The sequence below is a fragment of the Doryrhamphus excisus genome, linkage group LG18 (genome assembly GCF_037039965.1).
Source record: "Doryrhamphus excisus strain RoL-2023G ecotype Guam linkage group LG18, RoL_Dexc_Guam_v1.1, whole genome shotgun sequence".
In the NCBI taxonomy this organism is placed as follows: domain Eukaryota; kingdom Metazoa; phylum Chordata; class Actinopteri; order Syngnathiformes; family Syngnathidae; genus Doryrhamphus; species Doryrhamphus excisus.
Window position 1 is genome coordinate 3232480 of NC_136374.1, and position 18280 is coordinate 3250759.

Below are 18280 nucleotides of genomic sequence, written 5' to 3' on the forward strand. Positions count from 1 at the left end.
TTATTTGCCCTTTTATTATTATTATTATAATATTTATTGATTTATTGCTGATTGATTTTCTTTATTCTTGATTTGTTTATTTATTTTTCATCTTATTTTGTGTAGAAAAATAAAAAGTAAGATATTTGAGAACAGTAGAATGTTTTATCAGAGCTTTTCTTGTAGAAAATTGGAACCAAAGCGAAGTTTTTTACATTTTTTTGTTTTTAATAAATGCGTTTTTTTTTGGAAAATCTGATGCGGCCCAGTCTCACTCAGACCCGAACTCCAGTAGCCCCCAAGTAAATTGAGTTTGAGACCCATGTTCTAACTGAATATTATTTCCTTTGTATTATAGCGTTGCATTTAGCATACATCCTACATTACACCTGAAGATACATACTTTAAAAAGGCAACTTAAAAAAAAGTGTCAGATAAAGCGTCCATGCTCGTGTTGAGTTGGCCGTGCTTCATGTGACTTTGTGCTTCCGTAAGAACATTAATGTAATCCTTTTGAGAGGGATTTACCTGAACATAACTGCTGTAGACAGCGGCAGGTGACAATTAGAACGGCAACAATTGAAACCTCATTGTTTTTTCTTTTCTCTTTTTACTTATTTTATTTTCCCGATGGAAGATCTTTGAGAATGAGTCCATGGGTTCACGTCACCTGTAATCCGGGTTTGTGGGTTTGTGTAGATTGCAGGCGACGTGATGATGGGAGGCTGCCAAGTCAGCAGCCGGTGCAGTAATAAGCATAAAGACGCCAGCTTGAAGGCGTGATGGTCCACAGTGATGAACGTCATCAGAGGGCAGCAGGAGGCGACTCGTGTTAGTAATTCCGCTTTATTCTACAGAATTTGGATTTCACCGGACAAAGATGGGGTGTTCCTCGCTGCTCCTCATTACTCTGATTGTGTGTCTGACTTCACTTGGAAGCTTTTCAGATTCACACGGACGCTACTTTTCAGTTGGAAGCAAGCAAAGCCCACACAGTGAAGCCATCCTCCATGCGGGACACAGCAGACCGGAACAGACTGGAACGGGACATCCCGCTCAAGAGGAGCAAGCTGGAAACCGAGCAGGGTTAGGATTGACCCCAATTGGATCCACCGCTGTTACGCTACCTCGCTTCATGGGGCCTGGGGCCTCTGGAGCTGCAGGCGCTAATACTTCAGTTACAATACTTCAGCCACGGGACGGGCGCCTCAAAACTACAAGTGCTGGTAGCGGTGCCATAACTGGTAAGTGATACATAAATATTGATCACACATAGTTTTAATAGTTCATCAATAATTATGGCCATCCTTGTGTAGAATATGTTATTTATAATTCAGTAGCACATTTGGTTGAACGTTGTCATTGAATTCTAATCCGTGTCCAACTTTTTGGCTAATACTGTAACACAGGGGTCTCAAACTCAATTTACCTGGGGGTCACTGGAGCTAAGGTCTGGGCGAGGCTGGGCCGCATCAGGTTTTCCAAAAAAAAACAAAAAAACGCATTTATTAAAAACAGAAAAATGAATAAACTTTGCTTTGGTTCCGATTTTCTACAAGAAAAGCTCTGATAAAACATTCCACTGTTCTCAAATATCTTACTTTTTATTTTTCTACACAAAATAAGATGAAAAATAAATAAACAAATCAAGAATAAAGAAAATCAATCAATCAGTAATAAATAAATATAATAATAATAATAAAACGGCAAATAATAAAAACTTAAGAAAGCACATATAGTTGGTGGGTAGACAAATGATTTTTTTCAGATTAAAATGAACAAAGCATTATTAGAGCCCTGTAGACATGACAAAACACGACTATAGTCACATTTATACTCTTTTTATTTACAACATATTGCGCAACTGCAGGGTCTTGAGACACATGCTAACTCGCAAACTAGAGAGCTAGCGACCTAAACGGTAGCCTTCAAGTTATTTCCTTTCAACTTAAATAGCCAAAAACTTACCACTTCCGCACGGATAGGGAGGATAACTATTAACAGTTATTTAACCTTTAACATGAACATGAATCAAACGTAATTAAAACTGCAAGCAGTGATGAGCGGGCTCGAGCACCCCGACGCGCTCGGGGGTACGCGCGGGTCGGGGGTACGCGCGGGTCGGGGGTACGCGCGGGTCGGGGTCGCGCGCGCGACCGGACGGGCGCGCGGACGCGCCGTACGAAAAACCGCGGCGAGCGGATAAGCGGTAAGGGAGTCACGGCACTTGCAATTTTCCGCCAGGAGGGGGCGACAGCGGTGGCGAGGCGGGTGCGCGGTCACGTCCCGTCCGACACCGCGAACCGCCATAAAAAAATTCACGACGATCGGACCACGCGGTAGGTCCTTGCGGCGGATATACGTTTCCGCCTGTGGGTGGCGCTATAGAGTGGTTGGCCCACACGGTAACGGACCGGAGAGTACCCCGAAACAACAGAAAAAATTAGGGGCCGATCCGACCGTGCGTAAGGAAGTTACGGCAGATATACATTTCCACCAGTTGGTGGCGCTATAGCGTATGTACACACACAGTCATAGACCAGAGGGTACCCCAGACCACCAGAAAAAATTTGGGCCTGATCCGACCATGTGGAAGGAAGTTACGGCTATATACATTTCCACCAGTTGGTGGCGCTATACAGTCGATGTACACACACAGTCATAGACCAGAGGGTACCCCAGACCACCAGAAAAAATTTGGGCCTGATCCGACCATGTGGAAGGAAGTTACGGCTATATACATTTCCACCAGTTGGTGGCGCTATACAGTCTATGTACACACACAGTCATAGACCAGAGGGTACCCCAAACCACCAGAAAAATTTTGGGCTTGATCCGACCATGTGGAAGGAAGTTACGGCTATATACATTTCCACCAGTTGGTGGCGCTATAGAGTCTATGTACACACAGTATAACAGACCAGAGATTGACCCAACACACCAAAAAAAATTTCAAGACAATCTGACCATGAATCAGGAAGTTACGGCAGATATACATTTCCACCAGTTGGTGGCGCTGTGTTTAGAACATGGCTTCTGGAGCATTAGGTGCGTCCTGTCATGATAGACGTCTCCACCGAAAATCATAGTGATACGTGTAACGGGTGGCGAGGGATAATGAATTGAAACTTCTAGGTGGCGCTAGTGTGTCAATTTAGATTGGTGTCACATGGGAGCACCACCAGGGCGCTCAGGCCTGGATTAAGGCCTCACGTTTAAGATTTCAGCAGCCTGTGACCTTCTGCAGGCAAATGATGACCTTTTGATGGTCAATGGCGAAGGCTGACCATTCGCCGTGGCCACGCCCCCCACATGTGCTTTACACACATCATAGTCCATCAACTGACATCATCAGTCTGTCAGTCAAACTGTGTATTGACTTTGATGTACATTGCTTCAAGGCAAGGCCAGACACCAGGCAGGGCCAGATATGAAATGGTCAAAGTTTGGTGGCGTGCCACGCCCACATCCTAAGGAGCAGCCCAAAATCCTTCGCAATTTAACGTGGGCCATCCGTCTAGTGTCCGTTGATGCAACAACGGACTCATTCGGTCAAACCCCCTAGGAGGAGTTCGTCGAGATACGACCCATACATCCGCCCCCAAATGGCCGCCGCCACCTAAAATGGCCGACTTCCTGTTGGTTTTAGAACATGGGTTATTGAGACTTTTTTGTGCGTCCTGTCACGAGTGATGTCTCCTCCGAAAATCATGCCGATACGTGCAACGGGAGGCGAGGGATAATTATTTTAAAACTTCTAGGTGGCGCTAGTGAGTCAATTTGGCTTGGTTTCATATGGGGGCCACACCAGGCCGCTCAGGCCTGGATTCTGACCCCCCCTATGAGTTTTCAAGCCCATGCGACCTTTTGCGGGCGAATGATGACCTTTTCTATGTAAATGGCGAGGCCTGAGCATTCGCCGCCAGGCCACGCCCACCACGTGCGCTTTTCCTGCATCATGGTCCATCAACAGGCTTCACCAGGCTGTCAGGCAGTGACCTTGTGACCCTGATGTTCATCTGATGAATCTCCTGGCAGAAAAGGCCTCATGTAGATGACACGCCTTTAGCCTGTCGCCAATAGGTGGCGCTGCGACGAAATCAGGAAGTGACCTACGGGGACCTTCGGGGCGGGGCCATGATCACATGTACCAAGTATGATGAAGATCTGACCACGTGGAGCCAAGTTATTCACGTCTACAGTTACGCTCAGCGTGCAAGGCCCGGACATATGAAAATGGGCAAAATTTGGGGGCGTGCCACGCCCACATCGTATGGAATATCCCAAAATCCTTCGCAATTTAACGTCGGCCATCCGTCTAGTGTCCGTTGATGCAACAACGGACTCATTTGGTCAAACCCCCTAGGAGGAGTTCGTCGAGATACGACCCCAACTTCTGGCACGAAAAAGGCCGCCGCCATCCAAAATGGCCGACTTCCTGTTCGTTTTCCAATATGGGTTCTTGAGACTTTTTGGTCCGTCCTGTCACGATAGACGTCTCCACCAAGTTTCGTGACGATAGGTGAAACTGGTGGCGGGGGCCAATTTTTTCAAAAATTAAAGGTGGCGCTAGAGAGTCAATTTTGGAACATTGTTTTCGGGACCCCCACCAGATCGAAATTTTCGCCAGACCTGACGCGCTTGCAAAATTTGGTGAGTTTTCGGGCATGTTAAGGCCCTCAAAATGGCCGTCCTTTCGTCAGAATAAAAAACGGAACGATTACAATAGGGCTTTCGCACTGGTCAGTGCTCGAGCCCTAATAATAATAAACATTACGATTACAATAGGGCTTTCGCACTGGTCAGTGCTCGAGCCCTAATAATTTTTTCTGGGTACATGATACCATACAGCATCCATATCAAATTTGCGTGGGCCGCACTAACATTAAACTTTCATATCAAGGCGGGGGCCTCAAACTAGTGTCCTGCGGGCCACATTTGGCCCACGGGCCGCATGTTTGAGACCCCTGATTTACAGCATACTGCGCAACTGCAGGGTCTTGAGACACATGCTAACTCGCAAACTAGAGAGCGAGCGACCTAAACGGTAGCCTTCAAGTTATTTCCTTTAAACTTAAATAGCCAAAAACTTACCACTTCCACACGGATAGGGAGGATAACTATTAACAGTTATTTAACCTTTAACATGAACATGAATCAAACGTAATAATTTTTTCTGGGTACATGATACCATACAGCATCCATATCAAACTTGCGCGGGCCGCACTAACATTAAACTTTCATATCAAGGCGGGGGCCTCAAACTAGTGTCCTGCGGGCCACATTTGGCCCACGGGCCGCATGTTTGAGACCCCTGATTTACAGCATACTGCGCAACTGCAGGGTCTTGAGACACATGCTAACTCGCAAACTAGAGAGCGAGCGACCTAAACGGTAGCCTTCAAGTTATTTCCTTTAAACTTAAAAAGCCAAAAACTTACCACTTCCACACGGATAGGGAGGATAACTATTAACAGTTATTTAACCTTTAACATGAACATGAATCAAACGTAATAATTTTTTCTGGGTACATGATACCATACAGCATCCATATCAAACTTGCGCGGGCCGCACTAACATTAAACTTTCATATCAAGGCGGGGACCTCAAACTAGTGTCCTGCGGGCCACATTTGGCCCACGGGCCGCATGTTTGAGACCCCTGATTTACAGCATACTGCGCAACTGCAGGGTCTTGAGACACATGCTAACTCGCAAACTAGAGAGCGAGCGACCTAAACGGTAGCCTTCAAGTTATTTCCTTTAAACTTAAAAAGCCAAAAACTTACCACTTCCACACGGATAGGGAGGATAACTATTAACAGTTATTTAACCTTTAATATGAACATTAATCAAACGTAATAATTTTTTCTGGGTACATGATACCATACAGCATCCATATCAAACTTGCGCAGGCCGCACTAACATTAAACTTTCATATCAAGGCGGGGGCCTCAAACTAGTGTCCGCGTGTTTTAGACCCCTGCTTTATAGTCATATTATTATCACCGACCCTAACAATACAGTGGTCATAATTTCAACCAGACCATTTTAAAATGTAATAAAAAATTTTTTTTTTGGTTTTATTTTGTTGAAATAGAGTTTCCTGACAAAGTCAAAAAGCCTTGATGCAATAAACAAATGTTATGTGATTCTTTTTATGCATTAAATTGTAAAACACAAGAGGAGGGTTAATTAACAGACAGCAGACATTAGAAATGTATCATAAGAAAATACGAGATCAAAATCTAAGAAAATGTATCTCTCCTTTTAGGTCGAGACCACCCTGTTCAAACTCGTGTGTTTACTTCAGCGACAAAAGACAACGTGTCACGATCTGCACGATGCGTTCAAAGACCTTGCGTCCTTCTCACCAACTACAACGGCACCAACCTGCTGTGGGACGACATGAGACGCACGCTGGCGTTCGCCTGGGAAATCCACGTCTTCGGCTCGGCCGGACTCTTCATTCTGATGGCGTTCCTGGCCGTTTTTGGACTGGCCGGTGCCTCCACTCTCCCTTACCCCCACTGCGGTGCTCTGATGCTGGCTAACAGCATCTTGATTACGAGTGGTGCTCTGCGGGCCGTCCACTTATTGCTGGATCCTTACGGCACCCGTCAGATTGTGTCCCATGCTGTCCTTGCCGCTCTGCAGAATGTCCCCATGCAGATGCTTTTGTGGGTTCAGGTCACTCTCACGCTTGTCACGCCTAGGAGGTTCAAACTGTGCCTTTTTCCAGTTACGCTTCAGCAGCCTCAGGTGGTTGCAGGGTTCCTTGTCTCACACTCCACGCTTCTTTTAGCGGCGGACTTGCTTTTCACAGATTTACTACCACTCCTGCCTCTTTTGCTGCAGACTCTGTCCCTTTGCTGGGGGCTCCCGTTCTGCATGGAAATCCTCACCAAGTCCCTTTCCCGTGTGAATATGTTCCTCAGGTCATCACTTCCTCAAGGGGTTCCTTCGCAGAGGATTGAGATGTGCGCAAAGAGAGTCACGGCCGTGTGCGCCTGCATGGGGATTGTCTGCTGCAGCCTTCAGATGTTTAATCTCCTTTGGCTCTACGGGCTCATGGGGAACTGGAGGCGCTTCGGTTGGGGCTGGTGGCTCGGTCAGTTCTGGGCCAGGATCCTCGAGTTAGCATGGGGGTTCTCATTGCTTGTTTTGGGTTCCTGGATCTTCTGGATGCCAAACAGGAGGCGTGTTAGACGCAAGGAGTCCAAGACACTGAGCTTGTGGGACAGGGTCTTAGCATGTGTCCATCGAGGGCAGATGAAGCGGCGTGAGAAGAAATGGAAAGAGCTGATGCCGAATAACTTAGCAAAGCATAACTTCTCTCGAGCGAGTTTCACCGCCAACGTGATGTGTCCATACGGTGACCCGCCATCTGTCGTCGTATCAGAATACAAGCACGACCCTTCCGGTATCCGATCCGACTGCGACACTCAGGCCGCTCTCCTGTGGCAAAAAGTAGGCGAGCGTGAATGCATTCTCTCGCTCATCGAGTTCGATACGAGGCCGCCGTCTCCCGTTGACTTGAGGCGCAGCATCGACTGCGCTCTTCATCACGGACAGCTCCTGGCCGGGAGTCTGTTCACGCCACCTCCTCCCTCTTGGACGCACTGTAACGGAGAGAACGGCATGGCGGCATTCCCCCCGGCTTATGTTGGCTACAGCTGGATGATGGACACCGAATCCATCCCTGCATCTCTGGACCACTTCCAAGCCAGGGAACCATCACAGTCGCTCACCGATCACAGTTGCAATGGGCAGTCTCCAAAACAGGAACGGGAACAGGAAGAGGAGCTAAGCTCAAGTTTATCAACGCCGTCACATCGGAATGATTGGTCCGATGAGGACGTCACCGACTTTTAAAAATGTAAAAACGTACGAGTGGTTAGTGTGCAGGCCTCACAGCGAGTACACCCAAGTTCAATTCCACCTCTCGCCTGAAGACAGCTGGGATAGGCTCCAGCACGCCCCACGACTCTTGTGAGAATAAGCGGTAGAAAATGAATGAACGAATGAATGATTCGGTTGAGCTGGTTTCATAATTATACCTTTTGAGTGTTAAGTTGGTGTGTGATGAGTTTAGTGTTCTTTGTAAGAACACTAACACATTCCAAAAATATGCTAGGTTAATTAGCGACTCCAAATTGTCCATAGTTATGAATGTGAGTGTGAATGGTTGTTTGTCTATATGTGCCCTGTGATTGGCTGGCAACCAGTCCAGGGTGTACCCCGCCTCTCGCCCCAAGACAGCTGGGATAGGCTCCAGCACGCCCCACGACTCTTGTGAGAATAAGCGGTATAAAATGAATGAATGATTCGGTTGAGCTGGTTTCATAATTATACCTTTTGAGTGTTAAGTTGGTGTGTGATGAGTTTAGTGTTCTTTGTAAGAACACTAACACATTCCAAAAATATGCTAGGTTAATTAGCGACTCCAAATTGTCCATAGTTATGAATGTGAGTGTGAATGGTTGTTTGTCTATATGTGCCCTGTGATTGGCTGGCCACCAGTCCAGGGTGTACCCCGCCTCTCGCCCCAAGACAGCTGGGATAGGCTCCAGCACGCCCCACGACTCTTGTGAGAATAAACGGTAGAAAATGAATGAATGAATAATAAATAGTTACACTTATTAGTATTGTTGAATTATTTGTATTTGAAGTAGCTAGCGTATAGTTAAAAATAACACTTCCTTGCACAGAATGACTGGTGGCAAAACAATGGAATGGAATGGATGCAAATATGAATTAATGCAGTAACTTTTTTGTTGTTGTTTTTTTTTACTGAATATGGTGCTTTCAATAAAATGCATTATAAGAGGTGTCTCATCTTAATTTGATTACTATGTTAAAATAACATATTGTATAATAATATTAGGCGGCACGGCGGTCGTGTGGTTAGCGCGCGGATCTCACAGCTAGGAGACCAGGGTTCAATTCCACCCTCGGCCATCTTTGTGTGGAGTTTGCGTGTTCTCCCCGTGCATGCGTGGGTTTTCTCCGGGTACTCCGGTTTCCTCCGACATTCCAAAAAAACATGCTAGGTTAATTGGCGACTCCAAATTGTCCATAGGTATGAATGTGAGTGTGAATGGTTGTTTGTCTATATGTGCCCTGTGATTGGCTGGCGTCCAGTCCCGGGTGTACCCCGCCTCTTGCCCAAAGACAGCTGGGATAGGCTCTAGCCTTCATTTTCTACCGCTTTTTCCTCACGAGGGTGCTGGATCCTATCCCAGCTGTCTTCGGGTGAGAGGCGGGGTACACCCCGGACTGGTTGCCAGCCAATCACAGGGCACATATAGACAAACAACCATTCACACTCACATTCATACCTATGGACAATTTGGAGTGGCTAATTAACCTAGCATATTTTTGGAATGTGGGAGGAAACCGGAGTACCCGGAGAAAATCCACGCATGCACGGGGAGAACATGCAAACTCCACACAGAGATGGCCGAGGGTGGAATTGAACCTTGGTCCCCTAGCTGTGAGGTCTGCGCACTAACCACTCCACCGCCGTCCCGCCAACCATGTAAAATTGCTCTATTAATAAAATGTATTATTATTAGAGATCTTATGCTCAGAGTCCACGCCAGTTGGTGCCAGTTTGCGCCAATGCAATTTGCTGTGGCGCCTAGTGTCACTAATAAGGTGCCTAGTGGCGTGCAGTGGCTCAAACTGGCTCGTGGTGGCCCGTAACGCTGGAAAAAAATTGGGTTTGGCGGCAAGAAATTTTAAAAATGTTTAAAATCTTGGAAGTGGAACCAAATGGGTGAAGATTAAAGCCATAAAATTATGAATGAAACTGCTAAAAAATACCTTAACAAATAGTCTTTAAATGTATTTAAAAATCTTTTATATATATATATATATATATATATATATATACAGTTCCTGTGCAGTGAAGGTCAACTGAAAGTGATGCTTTCAATAAAATGTATTATATAAAGCCATGACTTCATAAGCGTCTGTAAAATGTATTTATATGGTTTTATTTTGTCTATTTGATTTGTTGTAGTGACTTCCTGTGCACAAATGGGTGAAGATTAAAGCCATAAAATTATGAATGAAACTGCTAAAAAAATACCTTAACAAATAGTCTTTAAATGTATTTAAAAATTATATATATATATATATTTTTTTATTATTTTATTTTATTTTGTCTATTTGTTTTAGTGACTTCCTGTGCACAAATGGCTGTAGGTAGATGGAGTTGCACTGTGTGGCACCAGTGAGTGAGCGACACCTCTACCAGGTGTGTGATTGGCCAGCCAATTAGGCAGCAATGGCCGCTCCAGGTATATGTAAGCTGCAGCCCTGTGGAGCCTCGGCCCCGTGCTAACAACAAAACAAGAAGACTCATACCAGGCGTGATGTATCGGCAAGCACCTGTGTTGTGTCTCCTGCTGATTCTAACGTGTCATGGAGGAACTATTGAACCCAACTCTTCTCATGTGGGCCATAAAGGACGACTTCACTTAAGTAGTGTTTTACCTCAGATGGGACCAGAATGGCACGGCTCGCTTGAATTGAAGCCCACTGCTGGTGAGTCATCTTGGCTATCCTGTCATGTTGATTGAATCTAGCTGTCAATTATCAATTATGTGCTTGTTTGCAGTGTTTAACGGCTTACTGGACGCCAAACTGAAACGCATGAATCCCTCGGTGCAATGTAGCGACAACGCCATGACGCTGAGGGTCACACGGGCCAGAGTGCCTCATTTTCTTGTGGATGGTGGTATGTTCATGTATAAGATGCTTGCTATGCCGCGCTGAATCAGACTTATAATTTATTCGGGGAACAGGTGAGGGAACTCTCATTCCAGTCTCTAAAATGCCATCGGAATGTGGATTCTCCATGAGAAGGTCGCGGAGAGATGTGCTCTTGGATGCTCCTTACCAGGGATGTTACGTCACCCGACAAGTAAGCATTTTCCTGTCTTGGGATAACAGCTTTAGAACACGTATGGTATGTCCATTTGTTAAAAGAATGACTCTATAAACAAGGGGTCTCAAACTCAATTTACCTGGGGGTCACTGGAGCTCTGGTCTGGGTGAGACTGGGCCGCATCAGGTTTAAAAAAAAAAAAAAAACCGCATTTATTAAAAACAAACAAACAAAAAACAACAACAACTTTGCTTTGGTTCCAATTTTCTACAAGAAAAGCTCTGATAAAACATTCCACTGTTCTCAAATATCTTAATTTTTATTTTTCTACACAAAATAAGATGAAAAATAAATAAAGAAAATCAATCAATAATAAATAAATAAATACAATAATAATAATAAAACAACAAATAATAAAAACTTAAGAAACCACATATAGTTGGTGGGTACACAAATGATTTTTTTCAGATTAAAATGAACAAAGCATTATTAGAGCCCTGTAGACATGACAAAACACGACTATAGTCACATTTATACTCTTTTTATTTACAACATATTGCGCAACTGCAGGGTCTTGAGACACATGCTAACTCGCAAACTAGACAGCTAGCGACCTAAACGGTAGCCTTCAAGTTATTTCCTTTCAACTTAAAAAGCCAAAAACTTACCACTTCCACACGCATAGGGAGGATAACTATTAACAGTTATTTAACCTTTAACATGAACATGAATCAAACGTAATAATTTTTTCTGGGTACATGATACCATACAGCATCCATATCAAACTTGCGCGGGCCGCACTAACATTAAACTTTCATATCAAGGCGGGGGCCTCAAACTAGTGTCCTGCGGGTCACAGTTGGCCCGCGGGCCGCGTGTTTGAGACCCCTGGTTTTGATATTTTACCATTTTCTATAGAATGTGTTTATTGAAAGTGAGGCTGGGTGCGTGAAAGCTATTTTTGTTTTAACCGCCTCAGATCTGACAGCTAGTGCTCTATATGTTGCCTTCATCAGTTTATTCATGGCCATAGTGAAATAATTACACTCATCTGTGACTCTGACTGAGGAGTTTCATCAATGTAGTCATGAGACATGCTGTACCTGCTAGTGACCACTAGATAGCAGTGTTGACAGTTTTTTCCATTAGTGTTTTATTGCAGTTGATGCCTTAAAGTGCTTATTCTTCCTGCAAATATTGTCATAGAAAAAGACCAACAGGCTGAGTACTCACAAGGTTGGCCTAATTATCATCTCATGTTGCATTTTATTCCTCACGCTCAGCTCAAACAAGTGAGCATATAGCATAACAGTGGCTCTTTCATAGGCGATTTTAAGCTAAGGTCTGTTTATTTATTTTTCATCTTATTTTGTGTAGAAAAATAAAAAGTAAGATATTTGAGAACAGTGGAATGTTTTATCAGAGCTTTTCTTGTAGAAAATTGGAACCAAAGCGAAGTTTTTTACTTTTTGTTTTTAATAAATGCGTTTTTTTTTTTTTTTGAAAACCTGATGCGGCCCAGTCTCACCCAGACCCTAGCTCCAGTGGCCCCCAAGTAAATTGAGTTTGAGACCCCTGAGTTAAGCACTATCACAATACAGTTGAGCGCAAAAGCCTGGTTTTACTGAGCAACTTTGACAGTATACCCCCCCTCCCCATCCATGTTTTAGCAATATCTTGATTTATGACATCATTGTCATAATTTGCCACTTTAAAGCATCCACTTTTCCTTCCAAAGTGATGCGTTTTCATGCTTCAAATCCTTGATGTTTCATGAGGGATTTTACATCTTCATGCTGTATCTGTTTTGCTGTTTTATTTCGCATTCCTTGATGCCTTGCGTTAGCCTGCTGCTGTGTTTAATGTAATTGTCACTTAATTTTTGTATTCATTTTTGCATTCAACACCACAATTATCTCTTAGTGTACCTGGTTCTTGGCTTGTGTCCACTTCCTCCTCCTCTGTAGGTGTGGTGCCAGAGACTGGAGCAGCCCTTTTGTTCCTGGCATTACGAACGTTAGTAATCAACACCGTTGAAGATCAGTTGTGGTCGAGATCTGTGGACAGGAAAAGTGGCAAAATAGCTACTTTGTCCACACAGGAAGTGACCTCACAAAATGCGAACCAAATGATTTACAAAAGGAAACTGAATTTTTGGCATTATACTGGACCAGTAGATTGGTCACCCCTGGCATAGACAATTTTTTTTTTCAATGAGTGCTAAATTCACCGTATATAATCATAGGAACCTCCTACCCTCTACAAAAATGCACTGAATAATTTTGACTTTTTATATACTGCAGGGTGGTGACTATGTTCTGCCACTTCGTCTGTGGGGGGCTCCAATGACCATGTCCTGTCCTGCCGCGTCAAGGCTACCCTCCGTTTCCTGTTTCCCTGCCGGAATGGTGGTCAAGCTCAGTGGCGTAACAGAAAATGACGTCAAAGTCAAAGGTACTAACAGGATGTACAGTATTGTCAATGTCTTCTTAGGGGACAATACTAAAATAAAACTTTGGGGGTACAGTGGTACCTCAGTTAGCGTCTGCCTTGGTTAGCAAGTTTTTTTGTGGTTAACAACTTAAATTCTTTAGCATCCAAAATACTGTCCGGTTTGTTAATGCTGCCATCTTGGATCATGCCCACAAGATGAAATCTTTGATCATGTAATGCATTGTGGGTTGCGGGCACAACAGCCGTTTATCATAAACGTAGCAGGATACACCACCATTATTAGCATCTGCCTTGGTTAGCAAGTTTTTTTGTGGTTAACAACTTACATTCTTTAGCATCCAAAATACTGTCCGGTTTGTTAATGCTGACAAAACAGCGCGCTGATAGCTCGCCAGCGCCGACCTGGTCTATTTTCAACGCAGGCAAAGTGCGTCCGGCGCAGCGGTAAATTTGCTGACGGTGCACACGCGTCACCAAAACCTCACTGGCAGGTTAGTATTACTATTTAATGTTAACCATCAAAGGTTCTCCTATTTGGCAATGACGGCTGTGTTAGCCTGCTGCTGTATTTAATGTAATTGTCACTTCATTTTGTACTCTTATTCATGACACAGGAATAGATGGCATCTGTCCCGCGTGGTGGTCCACGTGATGATGTGCATTGAGTGCGCTGAGCCGTCCAGTGGGCCCTGCGCATTTAAAGGCAACATGAGGCGTTCATTTGATTGGTTAAGATTACACTCGGCAGTGTAGGGAACAAATGATTTGGATTTACATTATTTTCTATAAGGAAAATTTTGGTTAGAGCCAGACCTTCTGGAATAGATTATGGACCTCAACCAAGGTACCGCTATACTTTTGAGTAGTCTGTGTACAGCTTGTAGTGTACATTGAATATGTACTGAAAATACATACTTAAGACTTGTTTTAAAATGTTATAAAACTTCTGCAGTGTCTGACACATGGAGGTTCCTGTCGTCGATGTGCAACACTTGTGGTTTGGCCATAGAAGTGTTCCCTGGAGGGCTGTCCCTCACTGCCCCCTATCACAAAGGCTTGTGCATAACGACTAAGGTAAACAAGCTACTCTTGTAAATGGAGTGTAAAAGTGTAAACCCATGTTGATGTAGCCTTTATTTTGCAGGATGATGTGCATTCTCTATCGCTTCTTCTGACTGATGTTGAGCTGTTGGCCTCGTGCCCTTCCTTAGCTGAGAACAAGCCGACAACTGCAACGGCGCCCTTCAGTGATGACCCCGGGTTGGCGTCGAGTCCTGTGGCGCTTTCGCACGCGTTACCGCGCTCTGCGTTACATGCTGCTCCACATTCCTGGATAAACACACAGCACCAAGGAGTGCCTGCGTCGATGTCTGAGATGTCGCCTCACTACTTCTGGTTTGCAACATTAGCTCCACTCAAAAACCCTGGAGCTCACCCTGCCTTATTGCAACCACATTATGGCTTCCCTTATGTACCACAGTTCCATATAGCACCTTGGCTAGCATCCTCTCCTGCGCCTCCTTTAACAACAACTACTACCACCACAACAACAGCGGCTATGCTAACCACAGAAGCCCCCACTCGGCATAACCAAAAAGCACTTCCACAACAGCCACATGTCCAAATTCAAACTGTCGGTGATCCTGACAAGACCCGCCCGGAGCTGACTGTGCCGCATGTGTACCCCCGTGCTTATCGTATCCCTGTTTTGTACCCCCCAGGGAAATATTTCTCTCGCCAACAAAACAAGCCCTTTTACTACCCACCGCCTTATATGCCGCTATACTATCCCCCTCCCCAGAAGATGCATGAATTTGCAGACCCTCCGGCCAACCATCCCTCATAGACTAAGAGCTCGAGTCCAGTGACACGCTCACGCAATCCCGTTCTCATCAGAAGTCGCGCAGAAGCTGGTGACGAGTGACGCATTCCGGGAAGGTCACAGCCAGATGCTTTTTTTTTCTTTTTTTGCGCATTATACTTAACAAGATGGACTCTTGGAAGGCCTGGGAAATAAAAGGTGATTCTTGATTCCAGTCATTGTCTGAATGTGTCCCAGTTATTGAGGCGTGCATAAGGCATTTAGGTTTTTAACCCATTCAGCAAAATAAATTGAAATTGGACACATATGCATGCTAGTGAATGAACCTACGAGTTGAATGTGAACTTAGTACAATGCAACCTTGGTTAGCATTATTGACACGTTCTGCTAACCAACATGTACTCTTAACCAAAGCAATTTTTAAAGTAAATCCAATTCATTCCTAAAAACCAAAGCTGACACAAAATGCGTTTACAATTACAATTAACCCTCTTTTCATATCTTTGATCTCTGTCCACTTGAAATCAAATAAAAAAGAACCCTCTAAATCAGGGGTCTCAAACACGCGGCCCACAGGCCAAATGTGGCCCGCAGGACACTAGTTTGAGGCCCTCGCCTTGATATGAAAGTTTAATGTTAGTGCAGCCCGCGCAAGTTTGATATGGATGCTGTATGGTATCATGTACCCAGAAAAAAATGTTTGATTAATTTATTAAAACCAGAAAAATATACAAACTTTTTCAGTGCTTTGGTTCCAATTTTCTACAAGAAAAGCTCTGATAAAACATTCCACTGTTCTCAAATATCTTAATTTTTATTTTTCTGCACAAAATAAGATGAAAAATAAACAAATCAAGAATAAAGAAAATCAATCAGTAATAAATAAATAAATATAATAATAAAACGGCAAATAATAAAAACTTAAGAAACCACATATAGTTGGTGGGTAGACAAATGATTTTTTTCAGATTAAAATGAACAAAGCATTATTAGAACCCTGTAGACATGACAAAACACGACTATAGTCACATTTATACTCTTTTTATTTACAACATATTGCGCAACTGCAGGGTCTTGAGACACATGCTAACTCGCAAACTAGAGAGCTAGCGACCTAAACGGTAGCCTTCAAGTTATTTCCTTTCAACTTAAATAGCCAAAAACTTACCACTTCCACACGGATAGGGAGGATAACTATTAACAGTTATTTAACCTTTAACATGAACATTAATCAAACGTAATAATTTTTTCTGGGTACATGATACCATACAGCATCCATATCAAACTTGCGCGGGCCGCACTAACAAACTTTTATATCAAGGCGGGGGCCTCAAACTAGTGTCCCGCGGGCCACATTTGGGCCACGGGCCGTGTGTCAACAGGAAATTTGATTCCTTAACATGGTTAACTTATTTTCTTCTGCCACAACATGTAAAGTCTTAGAAAAGGAAATATCTCTAAACAAAAATGTAATGGTGTCGCGTTGAGCGTATATGCATCGCAATGTTGTATGTTGTGACGCCGAGCACGCTATATGACGTCATCGTGGGAGTGTTCCTCCATGGGGAGAGATGAACGCTCACCAACACAATCCTCTCAGCGCTCATGTAAGTTGACGCCGACAAACCCGCAGACTTTGTCAATTACTCTCCGTGTACCGCCGCGCGACTTTCTCTTTACCACACCGGCTTGTTTGTGCCTTTGTCGAACCTGCCAGAATGTTGTCCCGGAGCTAGCTTGCTAAGTAGCTGCGGCTGTAATGTAGCTCGGAGGCTAGCATGCTAAATGACAGACTGATTGGCCGGTTAGTGGGCGCCTGTTTTGTCGGTCGGGTTAGGCTAGGGTAGGCTAAGCTAGGCTAGGCTAGGCGGGGTGGGGCGACGTTTGTTTACTTTCGGCTTAAAATGGATATCAGTTTTTCTACGTCGATACCACGGGGGACGTTGGAACGATCACGATACCTATTATTATACAGAATATAAACAAGGTGGACGGACGACGTCATACAACCGTTAACTCATTCATTAACAAGCCTTCAAAGCCATACATGTCAATAAACATGACTATCCTCGCGTGATTTAACGCATAAACGGCACGTTTAAGTGTTTTTGGAACACGCCAAAGGCGTGTGTTTTGGGCTGCAGCCTTTCGGTACCGCTGTGCAAGCAATACACGCCAAAGGACTCCTCGCACCGGTGTGCGCCGTGCACTAAAATAAACTCCCTCCGGCGCAAACACGTTCGCTTTGCACTGTTAAATTGTGTTTGTAAAGGGCACACAGGCCAGCAGAAAAGCACGGCGATAGCCCACAGAATTTAACTACCACAACGGTTAGAAACTATGACTCACTAAAAAGGACGTTTTGTCCCACGTAAGCGTTAAGTGCGTGATTTCTTGTCGTTAAAGGGAGGCCTGGGAGCGTTAGCAAGCAAGCAAGCAAGCAAGCAAGCGGCTTCCTTCATCCTCTTCTTAACTCTTAAACCGTTGAGCTGAAGCTATTAGTGCCGTAAAGTCGTTTGTTTGTGCAACGTTTGCAACACATTTGTCAGGCTGGCAGCACCTTGAATCAACATGTGTGCTCCTCGTTCCACATCTATCACATGCACTGAATGCACCTGTAACTTATTTATGAGGCCTATAACGCGTCATTGTTGAAGGTATCGCATGCTCTACTGGTAAATGAATTGTAGTGTTGACATTTGTTTCGCCATCAGACAGGGCTGCTGTAATTAAAAATAGACAAGCCTGCAGTGGTCCCATAGGGGCCATGCACTCCTTAATTAACCTTTTTTAAAATTCAATTGTAATGAATGGATGTCAATGCTGAGGAGTCGGGCTGCACATGAAATTAAAAAGGGATTTAATTTATTTTTTTTTTCACTAAAGGAGCTGTATCACACAAACCTTTTTTACTAAAGGACTCACACCCCGTCCCACAGCGAGCCTTGCCACCCGGAGAATGGAGCCAATTCAGTTTAATAGTCACTGGGTGTCTAATAGTAATACTCATAGTACAGTAAACCTCGGATATATCGGATTCAATTGTTCCCACTGGTTTTGTCCGATATAAGCGAAATCCGTTATATGCGTATACCGGAAAATGTCCGTTTTACGCATATATCGGATTTA

At 44.2% G+C, this 18280-nt stretch overlaps 2 protein-coding genes across 2 annotated transcripts; both read left to right on the forward strand.

The window, feature by feature from the left end:
- The first annotated feature begins 566 nt into the window (after positions 1 to 566).
- Positions 567 to 7900, forward strand: LOC131106297 (proline-rich transmembrane protein 3). Its single transcript, XM_058055220.2, has 2 exons — positions 567 to 1223; positions 6253 to 7900. Exons 1-2 carry the CDS (start codon positions 860 to 862, stop codon positions 7851 to 7853), a joined length of 1965 nt encoding a protein of 654 aa, XP_057911203.2. The 5' UTR covers positions 567 to 859; the 3' UTR covers positions 7854 to 7900.
- A 2460-nt stretch (positions 7901 to 10360) lies between these two features.
- Positions 10361 to 15412, forward strand: LOC131106279 (uncharacterized). The gene is made up of 6 exons (XM_058055193.2): positions 10361 to 10532; positions 10606 to 10725; positions 10793 to 10911; positions 13179 to 13329; positions 14282 to 14403; positions 14474 to 15412. Exons 1-6 carry the CDS (start codon positions 10361 to 10363, stop codon positions 15173 to 15175), a joined length of 1386 nt encoding a protein of 461 aa, XP_057911176.2. The 3' UTR covers positions 15176 to 15412.
- Positions 15413 to 18280: the final 2868 nt, after the last annotated feature.

Coding starts and splice junctions, on each gene's coding strand:
- LOC131106297 (XM_058055220.2), top strand. CDS start 860: ATGGGGTGTTCCTCGCTGCTCCTCATTACTCTGATTGTGTGTCTGACT. Junction 1,224..6,252: donor TGGTAGCGGTGCCATAACTG/GTAAGTGATACA, acceptor CTCTCCTTTTAG/GTCGAGACCACCCTGTTCAA.
- LOC131106279 (XM_058055193.2), top strand. CDS start 10,361: ATGTATCGGCAAGCACCTGTGTTGTGTCTCCTGCTGATTCTAACGTGT. Junction 10,533..10,605: donor TGAATTGAAGCCCACTGCTG/GTGAGTCATCTT, acceptor GCTTGTTTGCAG/TGTTTAACGGCTTACTGGAC. Junction 10,912..13,178: donor GATGTTACGTCACCCGACAA/GTAAGCATTTTC, acceptor TATATACTGCAG/GGTGGTGACTATGTTCTGCC.